The 19,688-nt window shown below is 42.3% G+C and overlaps 3 protein-coding genes across 3 annotated transcripts in view; 2 read left to right on the forward strand and 1 right to left on the reverse strand.

The window, feature by feature from the left end:
- LOC116388012 (ras-related protein Rab-27B-like) overlaps positions 1–5,616 on the reverse strand; it is a 41,114-nt gene extending 35,498 nt beyond the window's left edge. Inside the window, exon 1 of the mRNA XM_031855561.1 lies at positions 5,299–5,616. The gene's annotated coding sequence lies outside the window, so the exon portion shown is untranslated. The remainder of the gene's footprint in view (positions 1–5,298) is intronic.
- Positions 5,617–11,909: 6,293 nt separating this feature from the next.
- On the forward strand, positions 11,910–14,582 carry LOC116388085 (tripartite motif-containing protein 16-like). Its single transcript, XM_031855693.1, has one exon. The coding sequence runs from the start codon at positions 12,054–12,056 to the stop codon at positions 13,740–13,742; it is 1,689 nt and encodes a 562-aa protein (XP_031711553.1). The 5' UTR covers positions 11,910–12,053; the 3' UTR covers positions 13,743–14,582.
- A 473-nt stretch (positions 14,583–15,055) lies between these two features.
- On the forward strand, positions 15,056–16,871 carry brcc3 (BRCA1/BRCA2-containing complex, subunit 3). Its single transcript, XM_031855694.1, has one exon. The coding sequence runs from the start codon at positions 15,130–15,132 to the stop codon at positions 15,910–15,912; it is 783 nt and encodes a 260-aa protein (XP_031711554.1). The 5' UTR covers positions 15,056–15,129; the 3' UTR covers positions 15,913–16,871.
- Positions 16,872–19,688: the final 2,817 nt, after the last annotated feature.

Below are 19,688 nucleotides of genomic sequence, written 5' to 3' on the forward strand. Positions count from 1 at the left end.
TTCGCCAAAATTCTCTTTTAACTCCGTTTTGGTCTCCTCCAACTAATGAGACAAACAGCAGGCTTTTACATGCTCCGCCATGTTCACCAGTTAGTCTCTGACTGTGTCTGTCTGCTGCTCTGTGCTGCACAGGTAGTGTACAGTGGGTTTATCAGAGCTTTTTCCATTTAAAACGCTGATGAGAGCGCTGAGAATTAACCAAAACAGAAATGCTACAGCCGCACAACAAAAACAATGAGTCGAAAGACGCTATAAATCTCCGTAGAGCTGAGGGGAACTGCAGCACAGCAGATATCCCTGTGGATTCATCACTACGAGCGGCTCCTTTCACACACAAAGTCATGTGATCTATTATTAAAAAAATATCGATCACAGCCGCTTGAGTGCGAGTTGAAAATGCCAGACGTAAATTATTGCTTTTGAGAAGTACCGTCTCCAGTGGACTCGTTACAGTCTGGTTCTTTGGCTCCAACCGGCTGCTGAGCTTTAAACAGATTATTGCTGCCAAGCAACGTTTCGATCACTAAAACTCAATTCTGCTGACAGCCAATCAGGAAAGCACACACACACACACACACACACACACACACACACACACCACGCTCGACTTGGAGAGGAGTGTTGCTGCAGTCAGGCACCTCGCTATCAGGTAGCAAATCTTATCTATGCATTAATCATCTTAGGAAGGCTGGATCCTGCTGTTTCTGGTCAATACGCTGCAGGTGGGCGGCAGGAGGAGGAGGGGAGAGAGAGAGACAGTGAGCGAGAAGAAAAGGGCAGACTGGTTAGGGAGAGCAGTACCAGAGTTAAAAAGGTCACAGAGAATCATGGCAGCAAACACCCCAAACTCAGATGCTCACAGGCTTTGATTCTCTCTGGATGAAACTCAGAAGTACAACTGGATTTTTCAAATATTGCCATGGAAACTGCTGATGCACCTCCTGAAAGCTAAACGACAACTGGCACGAAAGGTCTACGGGCCTGAACGTGTGCAAATAGATTTGGCCGGACTCCAGATTATTGTTATCTCAGTCAGATTGCCATCATTCAGTGGCCCTCTGCGGGAAGACGAGGAGGCAGACAGAGCAGGGAGGGATGGAAGACCTGGAGGGCTAGTTCAGGAAAACACATTTATGCTGCACAAAATTCTGTTGATTTTAAAAACTACGTTTTTTTTCCCCTTCTTGTTTAACCCTTAGACTGTTAAAAAAAAAAAAAAAAAAAAAAGAAGAAGTGGACGTAGCCACCATCATGTCACTAATTGGTTTGTGGACTACCGTGTTGAAGCCTCGAGTATGGAATTTTGTGACCATATTTGGACAAGAGAGTGTGTGTAGGGGGAAAAGGAGGCGGAGTCTTGTTTACTCAGTGTTTCACTCCTAATGCAAATATTAAAAATGCACTACAGGAATGCACTACTGTTTTTGTCTCGTCTTATTTGTCTTGTGAAGCATCAACAAGGCTACAACAGTTTGTTGTGCAACACTTTATTGCAGAATGCCCAAAAGCATACCCTGATTTATGGTAGATTTGACTCTAAATGGACCATAGTTTATTAAATGAACATCATGCTGTATTGAAGAAGACTTGACACTAGAGATTGAGACCATAAACTCATGTTTACTGAGGTAATAAATCAAGTGAGCAGTAGGGTCATTTTCTCATAGACTTATGACTCAGACTTATTTTTCCCATGCTGGCTGTTAGACAGAATGCAGGTTTAAGGCACTTCTGCATTGGCTTCAGCCTTCAGAACCAGAGGCTGCCTCCACTTCTTTTACACAGGCGATGGTTTTACCAATGGAAGTTTCTGGACATTTTAGTGGACTAGGCATGATATCAACATGCGCCCCAAAGAAGACCGATCCATACATTATGATTTAATTATTATTTCAACAATTATCTTAAAATATTTACTTTGAATTTAACTTTATTCTACTTATATCTTAGCCTATGTTTGGGATATGATATGGAACATAAGATGGTGATTAATATCCCTGTATGATTCAAACAGTATACAGGTTTCTATTTCTTTAATAATCATTTTAATTCTCCATACAACTTACATTGTACAGTTTAGGTCTGTGATCAAATTAGCCCTGCATTTGGAAAATACAACTGCTGGTTTTCTAGAATTATATATATATATATATATATATATATATATATATATCCCAATTATAACATGAGAGAGAGAACGTCAGTGTGTTCTGGACAGGATTTTGACAGACTACTCTTCAACCTGAGCATTAGCAGAGGTTTTAAACACAGCACTTCAGAGGTGAAATAAGAGACAGAAATGACTGCTTGCTGCGTTCACACACCATTATTCACTGCTGCTCGCATACATTATATGTTGTGACTCCACAGGATCCATCTGAATTGATAGCAAATCTGAATAATCCAAAAGAAAAACAGATCCCGATCTTGATCCCATGGACATCAATTCATAATTTCATTATAGTTTTAGAGAGGTTTGTTGTTTACATCTTTTGTTTGACTTACTGACTCCACGACCAAAGTCGAGGACGCACATATTAGGCTAATCCAGGTGTGGTTACCTGGTTATTCATTCATATAGTGTCTACGCACAGGTGCGAGCTGCAGGGTCACAAATTAAGCGACAGCCAGAAGTTTCAATTTATGTTATGGCGGCATGTGTCATCCGCTAGAGTATCTCCCTGCAGAGTCCTCTTAGAATCAGGCTCTTTAACAATGTATTGTGCAAACTTCTGTGTGACAGATTTTTACTCTAAAAACCCAATTACTGCAAGGAGGAAAAGCTCTTTAGTTCTACTGCTCAAGACTTCACAGACATGTGCAGTCATTGCTTGGCTTTAAACAAGACAAAAGGATTGGGGACCAGTGCACTAAGAGGCTGTAGGGTGACATATCATTGATATGAGGGTAGTAAAAACTAAAAACAAAACACATATTTACTTTTTTTTAATTAAATTTCATCAAATTAATACAAATTTTGAGGAGGCCTTTGGTTTAAACAATAACACCAGCAGGGAGGACAACCCCACGAGCCAAATGTAATCCGTAATTTTCATTACGAGTCCATCAGCGAAGGCATCAACTCGGAGTGATACCGGAGACGTGAAACAATAAAGCTGCTAGCAGCTCGAGGGACGCAAGAGTGCATTACCAACCCAATAAAGGCGGCTTCCACTAATTACCTCTGCTCCTTCCATCTTTGTTTACAAACTGATTTATGAGTCAACAAATACCGTGAGTCTGCCAGTGGGACGGAGAGCGATACCCATTACGGTCACGCACCGTGTCTCCGAGTTATGATCTCTCATTCAGAGAAACACCTGGATGAGCAGTGTACAGTGAGTTTAATTAAGGCAGGCGACGTTGTGGTATTTAAATTTGAATACGCTGAAAAACAGACTGACGTGTACCAAATACAAGTACATTATTTAGAACACGCACAGATAAGGTACTCTATTGGTCTCTCACACCACTGCTAGTAAAAAACACTGATGTGTATTCACCGACATTCATCACTTTTCACCAAATATGTTGTGCAGTACAAAAGTGTGTTTTTCTTAACCTCATGATCAGATATTGAAGGCCGAGACCTTGGCGGAAGAGAGAAACTGACTAGCTGCAATCAGGAAACATCTCAAAAGTGCATTCAAGCGAATCAAAGGCAGTTTTTTTTAAGATGTCTGACATTATCCTTCTCATCTTTTTCAATAGATGTTTAAAAAAAAAAAATTTAAAAAATAGATTTTCATCTGGACCTTCCACTGCTTGTATAATATAGTGCCCCTGTATAAGATGTTCAGGCCATAGCATAGACACTTCAAATCACATTACATTCAACTAGGCTATACACAACTATGCCATTCTGACTGCTAATTTTTCACTAATCTGCCGTTCTCCACGGACCGTTAACAGTGACTCAGCTTGTATTTGGACTCATTTTCGGGATGGTTCAGTCTTTAATTAATTCAGGTACAGGATTAAAATATCATGTTATTTTGTTAGCAGCTAAACAGAGTATAAATGGCAGTAAAGAATACTATTTAATGCAGAATAATATATTACGAATACAGGTATTTCTGTGACATGAACGTTTACAGATGAAGATGCAGATAGTAGCTTTGTGTTACACCCCGAGAACACTCCCATTTACTGTCACACATAAAACCACGTTTGAATTATTAGTACTATGAACAACTGTTAGAAAACACCTTCCTCTTGAATCAAGAGGCAACATGAAATATGAGGAAACGGTAAACAATGACTCCAAAGATGCATTTCAGTGGTGAAGCACAAAAATCTTTAAATTCTCAATCAAATATTTCTGAAACCTGTTCGGCTCATGCAAGTAGGCCTCTATGACTCCACCTTTTTCCACCTGAGGACCGCCCACTTCATACCAGGACGGAACCTGTCCATCATAATAGGAACCTGATGGGTTATCAGGGCTTTTATAAAAGGACACCCACATGTGATAGTTGAACATGTTCAAACTGGTGGGCTTTGATCTGCTGCATTTTGGAGCCTGGCTGCAGGGATTTGTTCCCAATCAGACACAAGAGCATTGGTGAAGTCCAGCACTGATGTTGGCTGATAAGGCCTGGCTCGCAGTCGGTGCTCCACTTCACCGCAGAAGGTGTCGTGTGGGGCTTCTGAGGTCAGGGCTCTGCGCAGAACCAGTCAAGTTCTCCCACAGCGAACTTGGAAGAGCACTTCTTTGAGGAACCCCCTGTCTTTGTGCACTGGGACGGACACACACACACACACACACACACACACACACACACACACACACACAAACAAACTGTTGCCACTAAGTTGGAAGCACACATTTGTGTGAAATCTCCTTGCATTACAATTCCCCCTCATTGGAACTAAGACCAAAGGTAAACAGGGGTCTCCTTAACGCCTCATTTCTTAAGAACCCTTTTGAAAGTCTTGCAGGTGAATCACCATGACACACACACACACACACACACACACACACACACACACACGCACGCACGCACGCACAGACACACACAGACACGCAGTTATTTGCCTAAACGGCACAGAGGTGCAGCGCTTTGCGTGTGCAGCGGCTGATAGGGGACTGTGGTTTTGGAGGCTGCAGCCACTTTGCTCCTCAGCTGATCCTCCAGCAGCCCTGCGCCGGGCTATGACTCATACCGCCTGCCTTCTACTGATGCTGGAATCGACAAGTAACACGGAAACGCACCGGTAAACAACGAGCATCGGGCACGACCCGAGCCCGAAAAGACGTTCCGGGAACATTTCCTTCCATTCTCTTTTGGCACTTACCTTTCTTTGTCGTTATCGAAACAAACTCAGATCCTCCTCGCAGGTGTCTGCTGCTGCTGCTGCCTGGCCAGTTCGTCTCGTCCTCCTCCTCCTCCGAGACGTCGCATGTCTCCCACGGTCCTGGTGGAGAGGAAAGATCCGCGCAGAGCTCACCAAACCTGCACCGGAGCTCGATGTGACGGCCCAGCGGAGTGCTTGGCGGGGTGCAGCCTGTGGAGCGCTCGAGCGTACCTCCGAGAGTGCAGAGGAGTCTGATGGATGTCGCTCGGCTTCCTCGAGGGGTGGAGGGTTGACGCTCCTGCTGCATTCAGGGACTCCTCGGAAACTCGGAGATCTCAGAAGTTAGCAAACAGGCGTGTCGACCTGCTTCTGTTGATTTTATGCTGTTGTGGAAATTGTTTTTTTGTGTTTTTTTCCACGAACAATTTTATCCCGAGCACAAAATGTCCCGCCCTACATTATAGATTTGGAACAATCGTTATGCTATACAAAAGAAAGAGTCCTTGTTTCTCCACTACTGGGTAGCATTGCTATCTTATTGGCAGATTTGATTTTCATTTTAACATGAATTAGTATTTTTACCACTAAGAACTGTCCGTAGCTTTCCTGTTCATTTTATTAGTGAGTTAGATGAGATGGGATACCACTTTAAATACTGGGGGTTAAATATGAAGCTACAACCTTAATGGCGTGATTATAAGTAGGGGTAAACAGAACAAAGTTACTGCTAATTAGGCCTCAATATGTTTTTTGAGCAGATTAAATAATGTATAATGTGTGAATTGGTGAGCTTTATTGTGCTTGTAGGCGGACTTTGTTACTTTAGGCCCGAACTAGAACCCACCTGCCTCCAGTCTTCATGCTAAACTAATCTGACTGTGTTTTGGCTGTAGCTTCATATTTAACGAACAATTCTGAGTGTAGTATCAATCTTCTGATCCATCTAGCACTCGACACGAAAGTAAATAAGAATAATAATAATACATCTGAAAATGTTAACTCATCCTTTAAAAGAGTCTCCCTTGCTGGACTCGACTGTTGTCCTACCAGAAAATATGCTTTTCGACAATCCATTTGAGATTGAGAGAGGGAGATTCCACCAAATATTATGGAACAGTCAGTGCTATATCTTTTTGAATGATCTATGCAACATTTCGCATGTTTTATCATTTACGTGGATTTTATTTGATACATGTTTTCCGTAACCATGTCCAAAGTCATATTAAGAAATGTAAATGAACCGTTCTTCCTGCTCGATTGGTGATATTATAATCTATATTTAATAGTTTACTGTGCGAACAGAAAACCTAACAGAACTATATACCTAAATGTAATTTTGTATTTTAGTTTAATTTGGGACTTTTTCTGTGAAGAACCAGTAACCTAACCTACGCCCGGCTCTACTTTTTCTTCTTGTTTGTTTAACTGAATATTTAAAGTTTGTTTGTATGTGAGGTTCTATTTAGAAATAAAACACCTCATATCTGTCATAAAATCAAATGTTAAACAGCATAACCGAAGTCATTTGACCAAGCACTCTTGTTTTCAGCATCCCCTGCATTTTTTAGATTTACCCGGCCATCAGTGCTCGGATCAAGAGTTGTAGACTTTTCACAACCCATGAAAATCATTGCCCTTTTTATGAAATGCACTTGCTTTGATTTATTTTGTATTGATTGATAATTGAGAACTCACACTTCACTTCACCATAATTAGAAGCCACCACAAATACGAAATGTAAAGCTGATCGTTTTTGCTGCATGTGAAGGCAGCATCGTGTGTGTAAACTGAAAAGATGTGAGCCCACAGGGTCCTAGCGCCTGCCCTTCCCATCCCCATTCACTGTACTCTAAATGTTCAACAGGTGGAAACACAAACAATCCTGATATTTTACATCACAAAAAGAGAAAAGATTAGAAATGAAATGAAATAAAAGCGATTGTGTTATTTAATGTTGCAGAATATAAAATTATGCTCTTTTTTTTTAACTCCACAATGAAGTTTTGGTGCTGTTTGCAGTTAATCACACTGTATAACTTTTACAGCAAATCTGTAAGTTATTCAGTTATTAACAGCAAAATGAATTAAATGCTGTGAATTAGAGAGTCAAATACGCTGATGTGTGATGTATAGATTCTGTATGCATTATGAAAATATCAAAGGTACATTTATTTTCTTATATTGTCATGAAGTATAAAAAAAGATCCACCAAACTGAGGTTAAAAGCAAGTTTGCACTGAAACAAAGTAAAACATAAACAACAAGAAAAGATTAATAATTTAAAGAAAAGAATGACCCAAAGACCCCTTCACTAATAGTAGGTTGCTGGGAAACTTAAAGCTTAATTTCCTTTTACTGCTTGATATTAGCAAACACTGTAACCAGAAATAACCTTGAACTCATTTTAACGGGTTACATTTTGTAAAGCACACTGAATTTGGATAAGGAATTTCTATACAAATGAAAAAGCACGATTAAAAAACTGTTTAAAAAACTGCAGAAACTACAGGAATAGCAACAGAGGAGGGAATATTCCTCCAGTTATGCAATACTTAAGTGTCATACACTGTATGTACAGAATAGACATAAGGAAGAGTCTTCAAATAAAATGCAGTCAAAACATAATCACAGTACAAAGTAGCAACATTAAGAGTGCCTGGGATATGGAATAACAGTATAAAATTTTAACAGAACTAAAGAATAGCAGGGTTACAACATACCATAGAGAACTTAACATTAACTAAATGTAGCATTTATACAGTTTGTTTGACACGTTTTGTAAAGTGAATTAAAAGATAACGATGGTGATAACATATGTTTTTATTACTGTCAACAAATGCCATGAAAAACCAACAATGAACTGATCCTACTAACAAGCATTGTATGTGTCTCCAAAGCCTGATAATGTTCTGTGCCATAAAGCTCCATTGTTGTCCAAGAACTATCACGCGCACGCACACACACACACACACACACACACACACACACACACACACACACACACCAGTTTATTTTGACTCAATACCACATACACCGTCCTGTTTCTGGAAATGCTCTATAGAGCCCTAAATGTGTATTAGTCCACAGCTGAAAATGTTCCCTAACAAATACACTATTTGGTCCTTGTTGTGCAGCGTTTGATAAAAACTACTGCGCCCAGATGTTTTAGGAAATTATTGAGTCTTGAAGATGAAAAATGAAACCATATTTGTGACACTTTTTTATCTTCAGTTGGAATTAATGGGCCTGTTGCTGAGAGTTAGAGACGGGGACGTCAGAAAGTATCAAGAGACAGACTTACATTGTTGATTCTTGTCTTTTCTTTTTAAAGCACTTTGTTGTGTTGTTTATTGTGTATTGAGTGTGTTACTGCTACTGACTATTATTTCTGTGGGAGATGGTCTGTTTCTATAATGTAGCGTGTAACACACTGTTTTCTATCACAAATGTCAAATACATTTCATTTTGAACCATACGTTCTTGGGAATCTTTCAGTCAATCTCACTTGCAGCATCTTAGTCGTCATGGATACCAAGCGCCTCTGCAAAGATGTGAGGTGCCAAAGCAAATGCTCTATAAACTCCCTAATACACAAACACACATATGTCTAGCAAGCTTAGTGACTGTTAGTTGACTCAAAGTGTATATGTTTAGATTTGTGCTTTACGTTTGTGTAATCGTGTGTGTGTGTGTGTGTGTGTGTGTGTGTGTGTGAGATCTAGGCATGCTTTAGTGAATTCACATTTGATCATGCATGTGTCCCTTTCAGGATCAAAGTTTCTACCACCACAATCTGTTCCCATGGAGACATGAGAGTGGATTCAGCGTGTCATGGATTTCTGGGCTTCAGGGCCTCTTGTTGAATAAGAATCAAAAAAAGATACTGGACAAAAGAAGAACTGGAGAAACTGCAGACAGTACACAGAGGTATGTTTTGTATTTGGTAAACAATAAGGTTACAACTTCTGCCACGAACCCTGAATGTAACATGCAGCTTTGCCCCACAACATATATCAATGCCAATTGCTTTTACTTCTCACATGTCCTGCACAATCTGCCTTTTTGTATCATATCCTACATATCCTTTGGGTTTGGTTGAATCAACCCTTTAACATCCATGTCTACACCACACAACAACGTTGTCGACACCAGTGATTCTTAACCATGGGGCCGCGAACGCCACCTAGAGGGCCGCAAAAAACCTTCAGTTTTGCACTGTGGGCCGCGGGACCGCATAGGTTATCAATTGAAGACACCAGAGATATTACTGTTCTCCATGAGACGCTCAGTTACAATATAGCTTCCCACCACCTGGTGGCAGTAATGCGTCAGTCAGTTGTTTAACAAGCTACAATAAGCAGAAGAAGACACTCAGCTAGCCGCTAGCCCAGGCATGGGCAAACTACGGCCGTTGGGCTTTTTAATCCGGCCCTGTCAAATATAACGCTCGTGGGAAAGCCTGTTGGGCTTCTTGTTGTGTATGCAGGTTTACATACACATGATAAATAAATGTCTTTGTGATCATCACATTGTATCATCTCATTTATTTGACAAGGGTTTTGCCTGTTCAACTCCGCGAGGGCGCCGGCGTCCTCGATCCCCTCCCCTTCCGTTCCTACGGCTTGCTTGTGCAAACTACGTCACAAAACATGGCCGTGTTTGGTATCCCAGCATGCCCAAAACCCTCATCTTTGCACAGTCATCGATTTTCTTTCATTTCTTATGGATTTTCCACAAAAGGAGCCCAAACACACACTGTCCAAAGTCGCCATAACCGCTGCAAGTCGGATCTTGCAGCATTTCGACGGAAAAAGACACATTACAGACCCAACAATGTGCTAGCGGATGTTACCATGGAGCTAGTACCTTCAGAAAACGCAAGTACTTAAAGTGCAAACCTTATCTTCCTCTTCTATAAGCTGTCAACCAACATATCCTTGCGTAACTGAGCTACTCTCATACTCGATCGTGCGCTCAGTCGCAGCCATTACGCACAGTAAGTCCGCTACTTACATACCACGTTTTTGACCATATATATATAGTTTTGCAATTTGCAAAGGCTAAAAATAAAAGGAAAATAATATAATATCAATATATAAAGGGAGAAACACCTTTAGTGTGTCAGAATATCATTTGGTTACCATGTGTCCATTTGGGTCTCCAAATATCCTGTTAGAGCTCCGCCTGGATCTCTTCATGGAAGAAACACTGTAGAATCGTCATACTTTGTCCAATCTTCTTCAAATTTGACGCAGTTGTTCACTGATAGTGTAGTTACAGCGGTATACTGTCATTTACCTGTACAGATACAGCCACAGGCAGTTATTTATACTGAAAGATACTGTTTTATTTTATGCGGACAAAAATCTTCAATTTTTACTGACTGCAAAGACCCACTGCTCTGTTTCTATATGACCTACAGGTTTTCTGACACTTTTGATGCATGTGGTCACAGTGGTTCAGAAGCTACAGCCATTTGAATTTGGGTATGTCACTTTAGGCGGTTTTGCTCCAAAATAGGGGTGGAGTTGAACAGGTAACAATATAGTTATTGAATACAAATCAAACCAAGAGTGAGATCAATTAGTTAAGCTAATAGTGTTAATATTTGAATGGGCCCCGGGACACTTTGTACTTGAAAAGTTGGGCCCCGAGGTCAAAAAGGTTAAGAACCCCTGGTCTACACCACAAGGGAGTTACCAATGGACAGCGGATTCATTCGCAGGCCACTCCTGAAAGGATCATCTTCCTGTGCCTGACAAGAGTATGCATTAGGGAATTGTGGTAAACCTGTAACCAGCAGCTGCCTCAGCAGTAGTGATGTGGTGATGGGGGCCACAGTCATACGGTATATTACAGACCATAAATACAATCAACCTGTGGGACTGTGAGTGTACATCCATGCTGGGAGTTCTAAGAGGCTATATTTAACCTTTGGCTTTGAGGAAATGCTAAAGTCACCATGCTAACAATCACATTGCTAACATGCTGATGTTTAGCGGTATGGTGACCATAGTCACCATCCAAGTTTAGCGTGTTAGCATGCTAACATTTGCTATAAATAGCACTAAAGCTGAGGTCTGATGGGAAGTCATTGGATTTGCAGGTCACAAACCTAAGTATTGGACAGGCAACAGCAACTGAGCTGCAAAGAGAAACCAAAGAACTACACAAACTGAGGAAAACAGGTGAGGACAATAACTTGCACTGAATGAATATTAAGCCAAGGGGGACACCTGGTGGGGAAAAACAGTCAGGACAAAGAAGCCCAACCAAACTGAAGGCTAGGAGTGGAGGCAAATACAGTAGCCCTTTCCTTTTGCTGAGAGGCTGCAAGGACACGCCTTTCATAAAACAGGGGGAAAATTTCTAATTGTTTGATTGTGATACTTGTAATTGTGGAGCCTACTTTCAGCTAAATGTGTTGTCTTGGACCACTTTTATGTCCCATACTCTTCCCTTCACATAAACATGCTGCCTCACTGAAACGGCTCCTCTTCCCAGAATGAATGTGAGCGCAATCACCCCTCCCCCTCTTCCTGCTGTCGAACACAGCCAGTCCAACAGTACAGACACTTCCTGCTTCCTGCCCCTTTCGCAGATCTGCCAGTGTACATATGAGTGCAACACGTTGTAAAGTGAAGCCCCATTCACTGCAGATCAGCAAGGAGCTGTAAAGAAAGGGAACTAAGCTTCGGTTTGGACCAGCTCTCAGTTGTTATCTTATATGAGAAAGTGAAACTATTTCACATTCCATGTCTCTTCGGGGTGAAATGGCGCAGCAACAAAATCTGATGGATCGGAAAAAACTCTGCTGTTCCATCTGTCTGGATCTACTGAAGGATCCAGTGACTATTCCCTGTGGGCACAGCTACTGCATGAGCTGTATTAAAAGCCACTGGGATGGAGAAGATCAGAAGGAAATCCACAGCTGTCCTCAGTGTAGACAGACCTTTAGACCGAGGCCTGCGCTGGTGAAAAACACCATCTTGGCAGATTTAGTGGAGGAACTGAGGAAGACGGGACTCCAAGTTGCTCTGGCTGATCACTGCTACGCCAGACCTGAAGATGTGGGATGTGATTTCTGCTCTGGGAGAAAGCTGAGAGCTCTCAAGTCCTGTCTGCAGTGTCTGGTCTCTTACTGTGAGCAGCACATCCAGCCTCACTATGAGTCCCCAGCCTTTGAAAAGCACAAGCTGGTCGACCCTTCCCAGAAGCTCCAGGAGAACATCTGCTCTCATCATGGTGAAGTGATGAAGATTTTCTGCCGCACTGATCAGCAGTGTATCTGTATTATGTGCTCCAGGGATGAACATAAAGACCACGACACGGTCTTGGCCTCAACAGAAAGGACCGAGAGGCAGGGAGAGCTCGGAACAAGTCGACAAAGAATCCAGCAGAGAATCCAGAGCCGAGAGAAAGACGTGAAGGCGCTCCAGCGGCAGTTGGAGGCCATCAATCACTCCGCTGACAAAGTTGCGAAGAACAGCGAGAAAATCTTCACTGGGTTGGTGCATCTTTGCAAGAGCAGAAGCTCTGATGTGAAGCAGCAGATCAGATCCCGACAGAAAACCGAAGTCAGTCGGGCTATGGAGCTTCAGGAGAAGCTGCAACAGGAGATCACCGAATTGAGGAGGAGAGACGCTGAGCTGAAGCAGCTCTCACGCACAGAGGACCACGCCCGGTTTCTACAGAACTACCCCGCACTGTCATGTCTTAGTGAAGCTCCAAACTCGCCCAACAAAAACATCCGCACTCTGCACTACTTTGAGGATGTGACGAGAGTTGTGTCAGAGGCCAGAGAAAAGCTGCAAGGCATTCTGAGTGACGCGTGGACCAAGATCTCAGAGCCTGAAGTGGATGTTTTACGGCCACAACCAGAGCCCGAGACCAGAGCGGAATTCTTACAATACTCATGTCAAATCACACTGGATCCAAACACAGCAAACGCACGGCTGTTATTATCGGAGGGGAACAGAAAAGCAACAGTGACGAGTGAAAAACAGTTGTATTCAAATCATGGAGACAGATTTACTGACATGTTTCAGGTTCTGAGCAGAGAGAGTGTGAGCGGCCGCCATTACTGGGAGGTAGAGAGGAGCGAATGTGAAGTTTCAGTGGCGGTCACGTACGAGGATATCAGCAGAACAGGATATGAAAGTGGTTTTGGAAATGACGACAAGTCTTGGGCATTAGAGTGTTTCAGCAACAACTACGAGTTCAGACATAACGGTTTAAAAACTTTTATCTCAGGCCCTCAGTCCTCCAGAGTAGGAGTGTACCTGGACCACACGGCAGGTATCCTGTGTTTCTACAGCGTCTCCGCAACCCTGACTCTCCTCCACAGAGTCCAGACCACATTCACTCAGCCACACTATCAGGGACTTGGCGTTTTTGCTTCACACGGAAACGGATCTGCTGCTGTGTTCTCTGAGCTTGAGTAGAAAGAAGTTAGGAGGCTGACTGTGTGCTTTATTTTTTGAGTCAGGAACTGTGAGCTATGATTGTATAACCATTGCCAAAACAGAAGGCTGTGCAAACACATCTTTCATCAGATATTTTAGTTTTTTGGCTCATGACCTTCTTCAGAGAAGTTTGGCAATATTTACTGCAACTTCTCTTCTTCCTTTGGGAAGCCAAAATAAGGGAACATTTTGTATTCATGAGTAATGGAAGTGTTAAAAACAATCTGGTGGCTGTCTTTCTTTGCCATGTTTGCTTATGAAATGTGGATTGAGTCCCAGCACATTTTTATTATGAAGAAGAAATAAAATCACCAATGATTTATGTTTGCATTTACAGTCAGTCAAGAAGACACAGTTAGAGTAAAGGTGTGATTTGTTCCAATGTCTGCAGAAACTCACTCCAATCAATGAAGGTTCAGAGTTCCGATCTTTCCTCACACTAATCATTTCTCTCTTTTTTTTTTACTATATTCTATAAAGTATTAGCCACAAAATATGTAGCTGAAGAGCATTTACAGCAGAGCAAAGCCATAGTGGGCTCATTGCACTAATTCTTTTATATAAATCATTTTTGTTTACAGTTGCACTGTAATCGAAATTGCACTAATAGTGTTTTTTATGTGAACGAAATGTTTGTGATTTTTTTCTTTTACATAAACCTGGTTTATGATCATTGTGTACAATTATGATGGAAATCACTTTGCAAATAAACTTAGTATTGTCAATTTGGCTTCCTTGACCATGATGTTCATTATTGGATTGCATTTAAAAAAAACATTGACAACTGAAAGCAACTGGCTGCCTCGAGTTCAAGTGTTGTTGTACCTTAAGTACACTTTTAAAGTGTCACAATTTACTTAAATACATAATTTTTTTTTTGCCTCTACAATCATTCATTTGAGCAATTATATATTATATATAATAATAATATTGAGCCAATGAGCTGCCTAATATGTACTTTTGATACTTGAATGAATTGTTTAATTTAATTATTGTTGACGTATTATTTGGATTGATTTTGATTGAATGTAGCCAATGCTTATTTATTCATTTATTAAATTTGAATCACAGTGGAAACAGAAATAACCTATTTCACCAACATAACCTCGTGATAAAGGTGTTTAATAACACATGACGTGGATAGAATAAGGCCCAGTCACGTCTATTATAAAATATTATGGATAATAAGTCAATATATTTTAAAACACTCGAAAAATAAGCGGAACTCTCTGTCGATAGAAGAGCCCGGCTGAAACCAACACGGAATGTTTTAGTGACGCACATCGGAACACGGAAGTGAAACGCTGTTTCCGTGTTTATGTTTTCATCTTAGCGCCGAGCAGAAAAGCTCATTTTGTGAACCAGTATGGCGGTGAGCGCCGTTCACCTGGAGTCGGACGCCTTCCTGGTGTGCATGAATCACGCGTTAAGCACGGAGAAAGAAGAGGTGATGGGTCTGTGCATCGGAGAGGTGGAGACCACCCGGATCGTCCACATCCACTCAGTCATCATCCTCCGCCGCTCGGACAAGAGGAAGGACCGGGTGGAGATCTCCCCGGAGCAGCTGTCGGCGGCCTCCACGGAGGCGGAGAGGCTGGCCGACATGACCGGCAGGCCGATGCGGGTGGTCGGCTGGTACCACTCCCACCCGCACATCACCGTGTGGCCCTCCCACGTCGACGTGAGGACCCAGGCGATGTACCAGATGCTGGACCAGTGCTTCGTGGGCCTCATCTTCTCCTGCTTCATAGAGGACAAGAACACCAAGACGGGCCGCGTGCTTTACACCTGCTTCCAGTCCGTGCAGGCGCAGAAGGGCTCCGAGTACGAGCGGGTGGAGATCCCCATCCACGTGGTGCCCCGCGAGGCCATCGGCAAGGTGTGCCTGGAGTCGGCCGTGGAGCTGCCGCGGATCCTGTGCCAGGAGGAGCAGGACACGTACCGCAAGATCCACAGCCTGGCGCACCTGGACCCCGTCACCAAGATCCACAACGGCTCGGTGTTCACCAAGAACCTGTGCAGCCAGATGTCGGCGGTGAGCGGGCCGCTGCTGCAGTGGCTGGAGGACCGCCTGGAGCAGAACAAGCAGAGCGTCGTGGAGCTGCGGCAGGAGAAGGAGAGGCTGCTGCAGGAGCTGGCTTCTATGTGAGCCGGGAGGACAGAGAGGAGACTACTATCGGTTGTTGTTTTTGTCCACGAAGGAAACGGACCTCCTGTGTTGCTTGTTTTTACGTTCTTTACCGTTTTGTACCAACCGAAAAGTTGTCCATAATATGAAGAGTCTGAAACTGTCTGACACCAAAAGGGTGGCATCGCAGTCTTGATTTAGAAATGTCCTTATTTAAATCGCTATTGTATTACATTTATCATATTTGGGGTCATTCTCTACAACTGTGTTATGCGGCTGCAACTCACGAATAAACTGCCAAATATTTAATCATTTGGTCCTAAAAAATTTCCCCGAGAATGTTTTCCCCAAACATAAGTCCAAAGCAAAGATGCTCAAATTAAAATGATAAAAACAACAGAAACTCTTAAAATCCTCACATTTGAGAAGCTGGAACCAGAACATTTTTGGCAAATATTGCTTGGAAAATTCTTTAAAAAAATGTGTTGGTTACCAAATAGTTTTCTTCTGTCAATCAACTAATCCATGAATCAACTCGCTGCTTCAGCTCGCTTCCCCAGAGCTGCTATCTAAAGTCTCAAAGACGTAGTTCTGCTTACTTGTTTCTTAGACCAGATAGTTTCCTGATTTGAGTTTTTGTTCAGCTCTTTGGTGACAAGAGAAAGTTAAACTGACTCATTTGAGAAGTTGGCCGACATAATGCGATGGAAGATGTTAACCCACCCACAATGGGAATCAATGGTTAACTGGAGGGAAAGCTGATGGTGTGAAATATTAAGTAATCTATGGTTAATGGGCAAAAACACTCAAATCTTACGTTGGGTCACGTCTCCCTTCTTATAAACACTCTGAATCAGAGCCAACTGGGCACATTGAGCGACGTGCGACAAAGAGAATGTGCCTTTGGACTAACGGGTGTTGCTGTAGATACTGTCAATGAGGGATTTTGAATGCAAAGGCGGGGTGTGTGTGTGTGTGTGTGCGTGTGTGTGTGCGTGTGTGTGATTGACATTTGTTCACTCTGTTTGCTTTGTCTTTTTCTTCTGCCTCGTCTCCTCCCAGATTTGTAAAGCCTGAAATCTTCTTTCTTTTGAAGGTGCATTATTCAGGTGTGACTAACATGTTTTTTCTCTGCATACTGTAAAATAAAACAGCTGCTGCTGCTGCACTGTGACCCACACACACCTCACTGTAGTCCTGAAACAATGAGGTGATGATACCGAACCGAAAACACGTTTCTGTTATGAGTTTGAAAACGGTTTCAGGAATTATTAGTGAAGAAGAAATATTCCAGCACAGCTTTCTCACAGTTTGTTCTAATGCAGGGGTCACCAACCTTTTTGAAACTGAGAGCTACTTCAAGGGTACTGAGCAGTACGAAGGGCTACTTGTTTGATACAAACTTCCTGAATAACAAAGTTGCACAGATCACCTTTTAATAATAATAATATATGTGAAGAGACTGATCACATGTCAATGTTAATTATTCCTCACAATAATTATTAACAATGATTGTGGAAATCATTAACTGTCATATCTTCACATCATGACTCGATTGTACTAACTAACCACTACCTTCGTAACATTTTTGAACAAATCATGAACTCTGTTCCATGTTTATACAAATTATCAGTTATGTCGAATAAAAAAAATCAACTCTTTCACATGTTTAAATGAATCCTATTACATTAGTACTAATCACCACATTTTGGGAAATCTGGGTCAACTTTGCATTGCGCAATGAAGCCTGCATGCCGGCCTGTAGTCTGTAGTCACCGACACCAGCTTTTTTTTGGGTACCATTTTCTCCACGAAGAAACTAGTAAAAAGTCTTGTTTATAGCCGAGGGGGGGATCCAACACTCCGAGGCACGCAAGCGTCTTTGAGCGCCTGCGTTCAAACCTAGACTGGGCCTTTTCGATCGTACTGAGTTGCCTTGTCTCTACCCCCGCCACCCACGAGTTGTTGCCCCGCGGCCTGTTACGAGGACTGACGGACCTGACGACGGTGTGCGATCGCGGCGGGGGCGGTGCGTCCGGTGCCAACGGGAAGCGCCCGCCATTCGGAACCTGAAAACCTAGTGCGGTGCGGCCTCTTCCTTTTAAAATCTACATGAATGCAAGCGTTTTTGATTAAAAAAGGACAGAAACTACAATTTTTAGACGGAGCTCCATGGGGACCTAGTGCTATTTTTAGAACATGCCTTGCGGGCGACTCACATGGTCCCTGCGGGCGACCAGGTGCCCGCGGGCACCGTGTTGGCTACCTCTGGTCTACAGAATATGGTATCTGGCAGTGCTCACATAGTCCTGTTGGGTGTTTATTTATTAGTTGCATTGTTTTGTTCAGCCTTGTGTGTCCAATCCTCAGTCTGGTTAATGTGTTTTCTTCTGTGGTGCTTCTTCTGGATGTCCTCCCTTTGCCAACTTCTTTCTGAACAGCATAAAGATGTCTTCCTGTGTCTTCCACAGTCCCAACTGTGCTGCCATTCATTAATATTTCTATTGATTATTGATTTAGCTTCTGCTTTGCTGAGTAAAATGTCTGTCTTGTGCTGACTTCCTAAAGCTTGTTTTGCTAATGTATCTGCTCTTTCGTTTCCTTTTACCCCTCTGTGTGCTGGTACCCAAATAAATGACATAAAAATACCCATATTCTTAAGTCGGAACAGTGTTTCATATATTTCATTAATTAAATCCTGCCTGCTATGAGATGTGAATGATTGTAATGAGGATAATACTGAACTGGAATCTGAACAGACAATGACCTTTTCGATCCGAACCTCCTCCACCCACTGCAGTGCTGTTATAATGGCCAACGTCTCAACTGTATAAACAGAGAGATGATCTGATGTTCTCCTTTTAACTTCATATTGCAAGGTTGGTATGGTGACTGCAAAACCAGTTCTACCTGTATCAGGATCTTTAGACCCATCTGTGTATGCCGGGGTAAATGATTGATATGTTGCCTGTAGTCTATCCTCCACCACTCCAGCCATGTTATCAATATCTTTAAATGCCTGGATTTTGTCCAAAAAATAATTATCAACTGACCCTGAGGGAAATAGCCACGGTGGTACAGTTGATAACGCTGCTGTAGGAGTGAATGTAGGAGTGAATGTATCTCTTCCTAATGTTCCACTGCTCCATGCAAAACATTCCTGTTTGGCCCTTTCTTTTTCCCAACATGGCAGAAGCACCTTTGTAGTTGGATGATTATCTCCAGATGTCCTTGCAGATTGGCCCAGTAATTCATAGTTAATAATTAGTAATTCTTGCGTCTTAAATGCATCTTAAATGCAGCGGCATTTCACCCACCTCCACCTGAAGAGCAGCCACGGGACTTGTTTTAAAAGCACCACAACACAGTCTCAGAACTTGGGATTGTAACACTTCCAGCTTCTTTGGTGAAGTTTTTGCAGCTGATCCATATACTACTCAACCATTATCAAGGACTGATCTCATCAAAGCGGTATGAATATTTTTAATTGCAGACCTACTGGCTCCCCTTTCTGACCCTGTCAGACACCTCATTACATTTAAAATCTTTTTACATTTCATAACTATCCTCTGAATACGCTCATTCCATGTTAATTTATCATCGAGCCACACACCAACAAACCTAAAAACTTTTACTTGCTCAATCTTTTGCCCGTACATCTTTATCTGAGCATCAAGTCCCCTCTTTCTAGTAAACATGATTGTTTTAGTTTTTCCCACAGAAAATCTGAATCCCCATGAATAAGACCATCTTTCTACCACATTCACAGCCTCTTGTACTTTCCCTTTAATATGATT

The sequence above is a fragment of the Anarrhichthys ocellatus genome, unplaced genomic scaffold, assembly GCF_004355925.1.
Source record: "Anarrhichthys ocellatus isolate YVR2014 unplaced genomic scaffold, GSC_Weel_1.0 scaffold16, whole genome shotgun sequence".
Lineage (NCBI taxonomy): Eukaryota > Metazoa > Chordata > Actinopteri > Perciformes > Anarhichadidae > Anarrhichthys > Anarrhichthys ocellatus.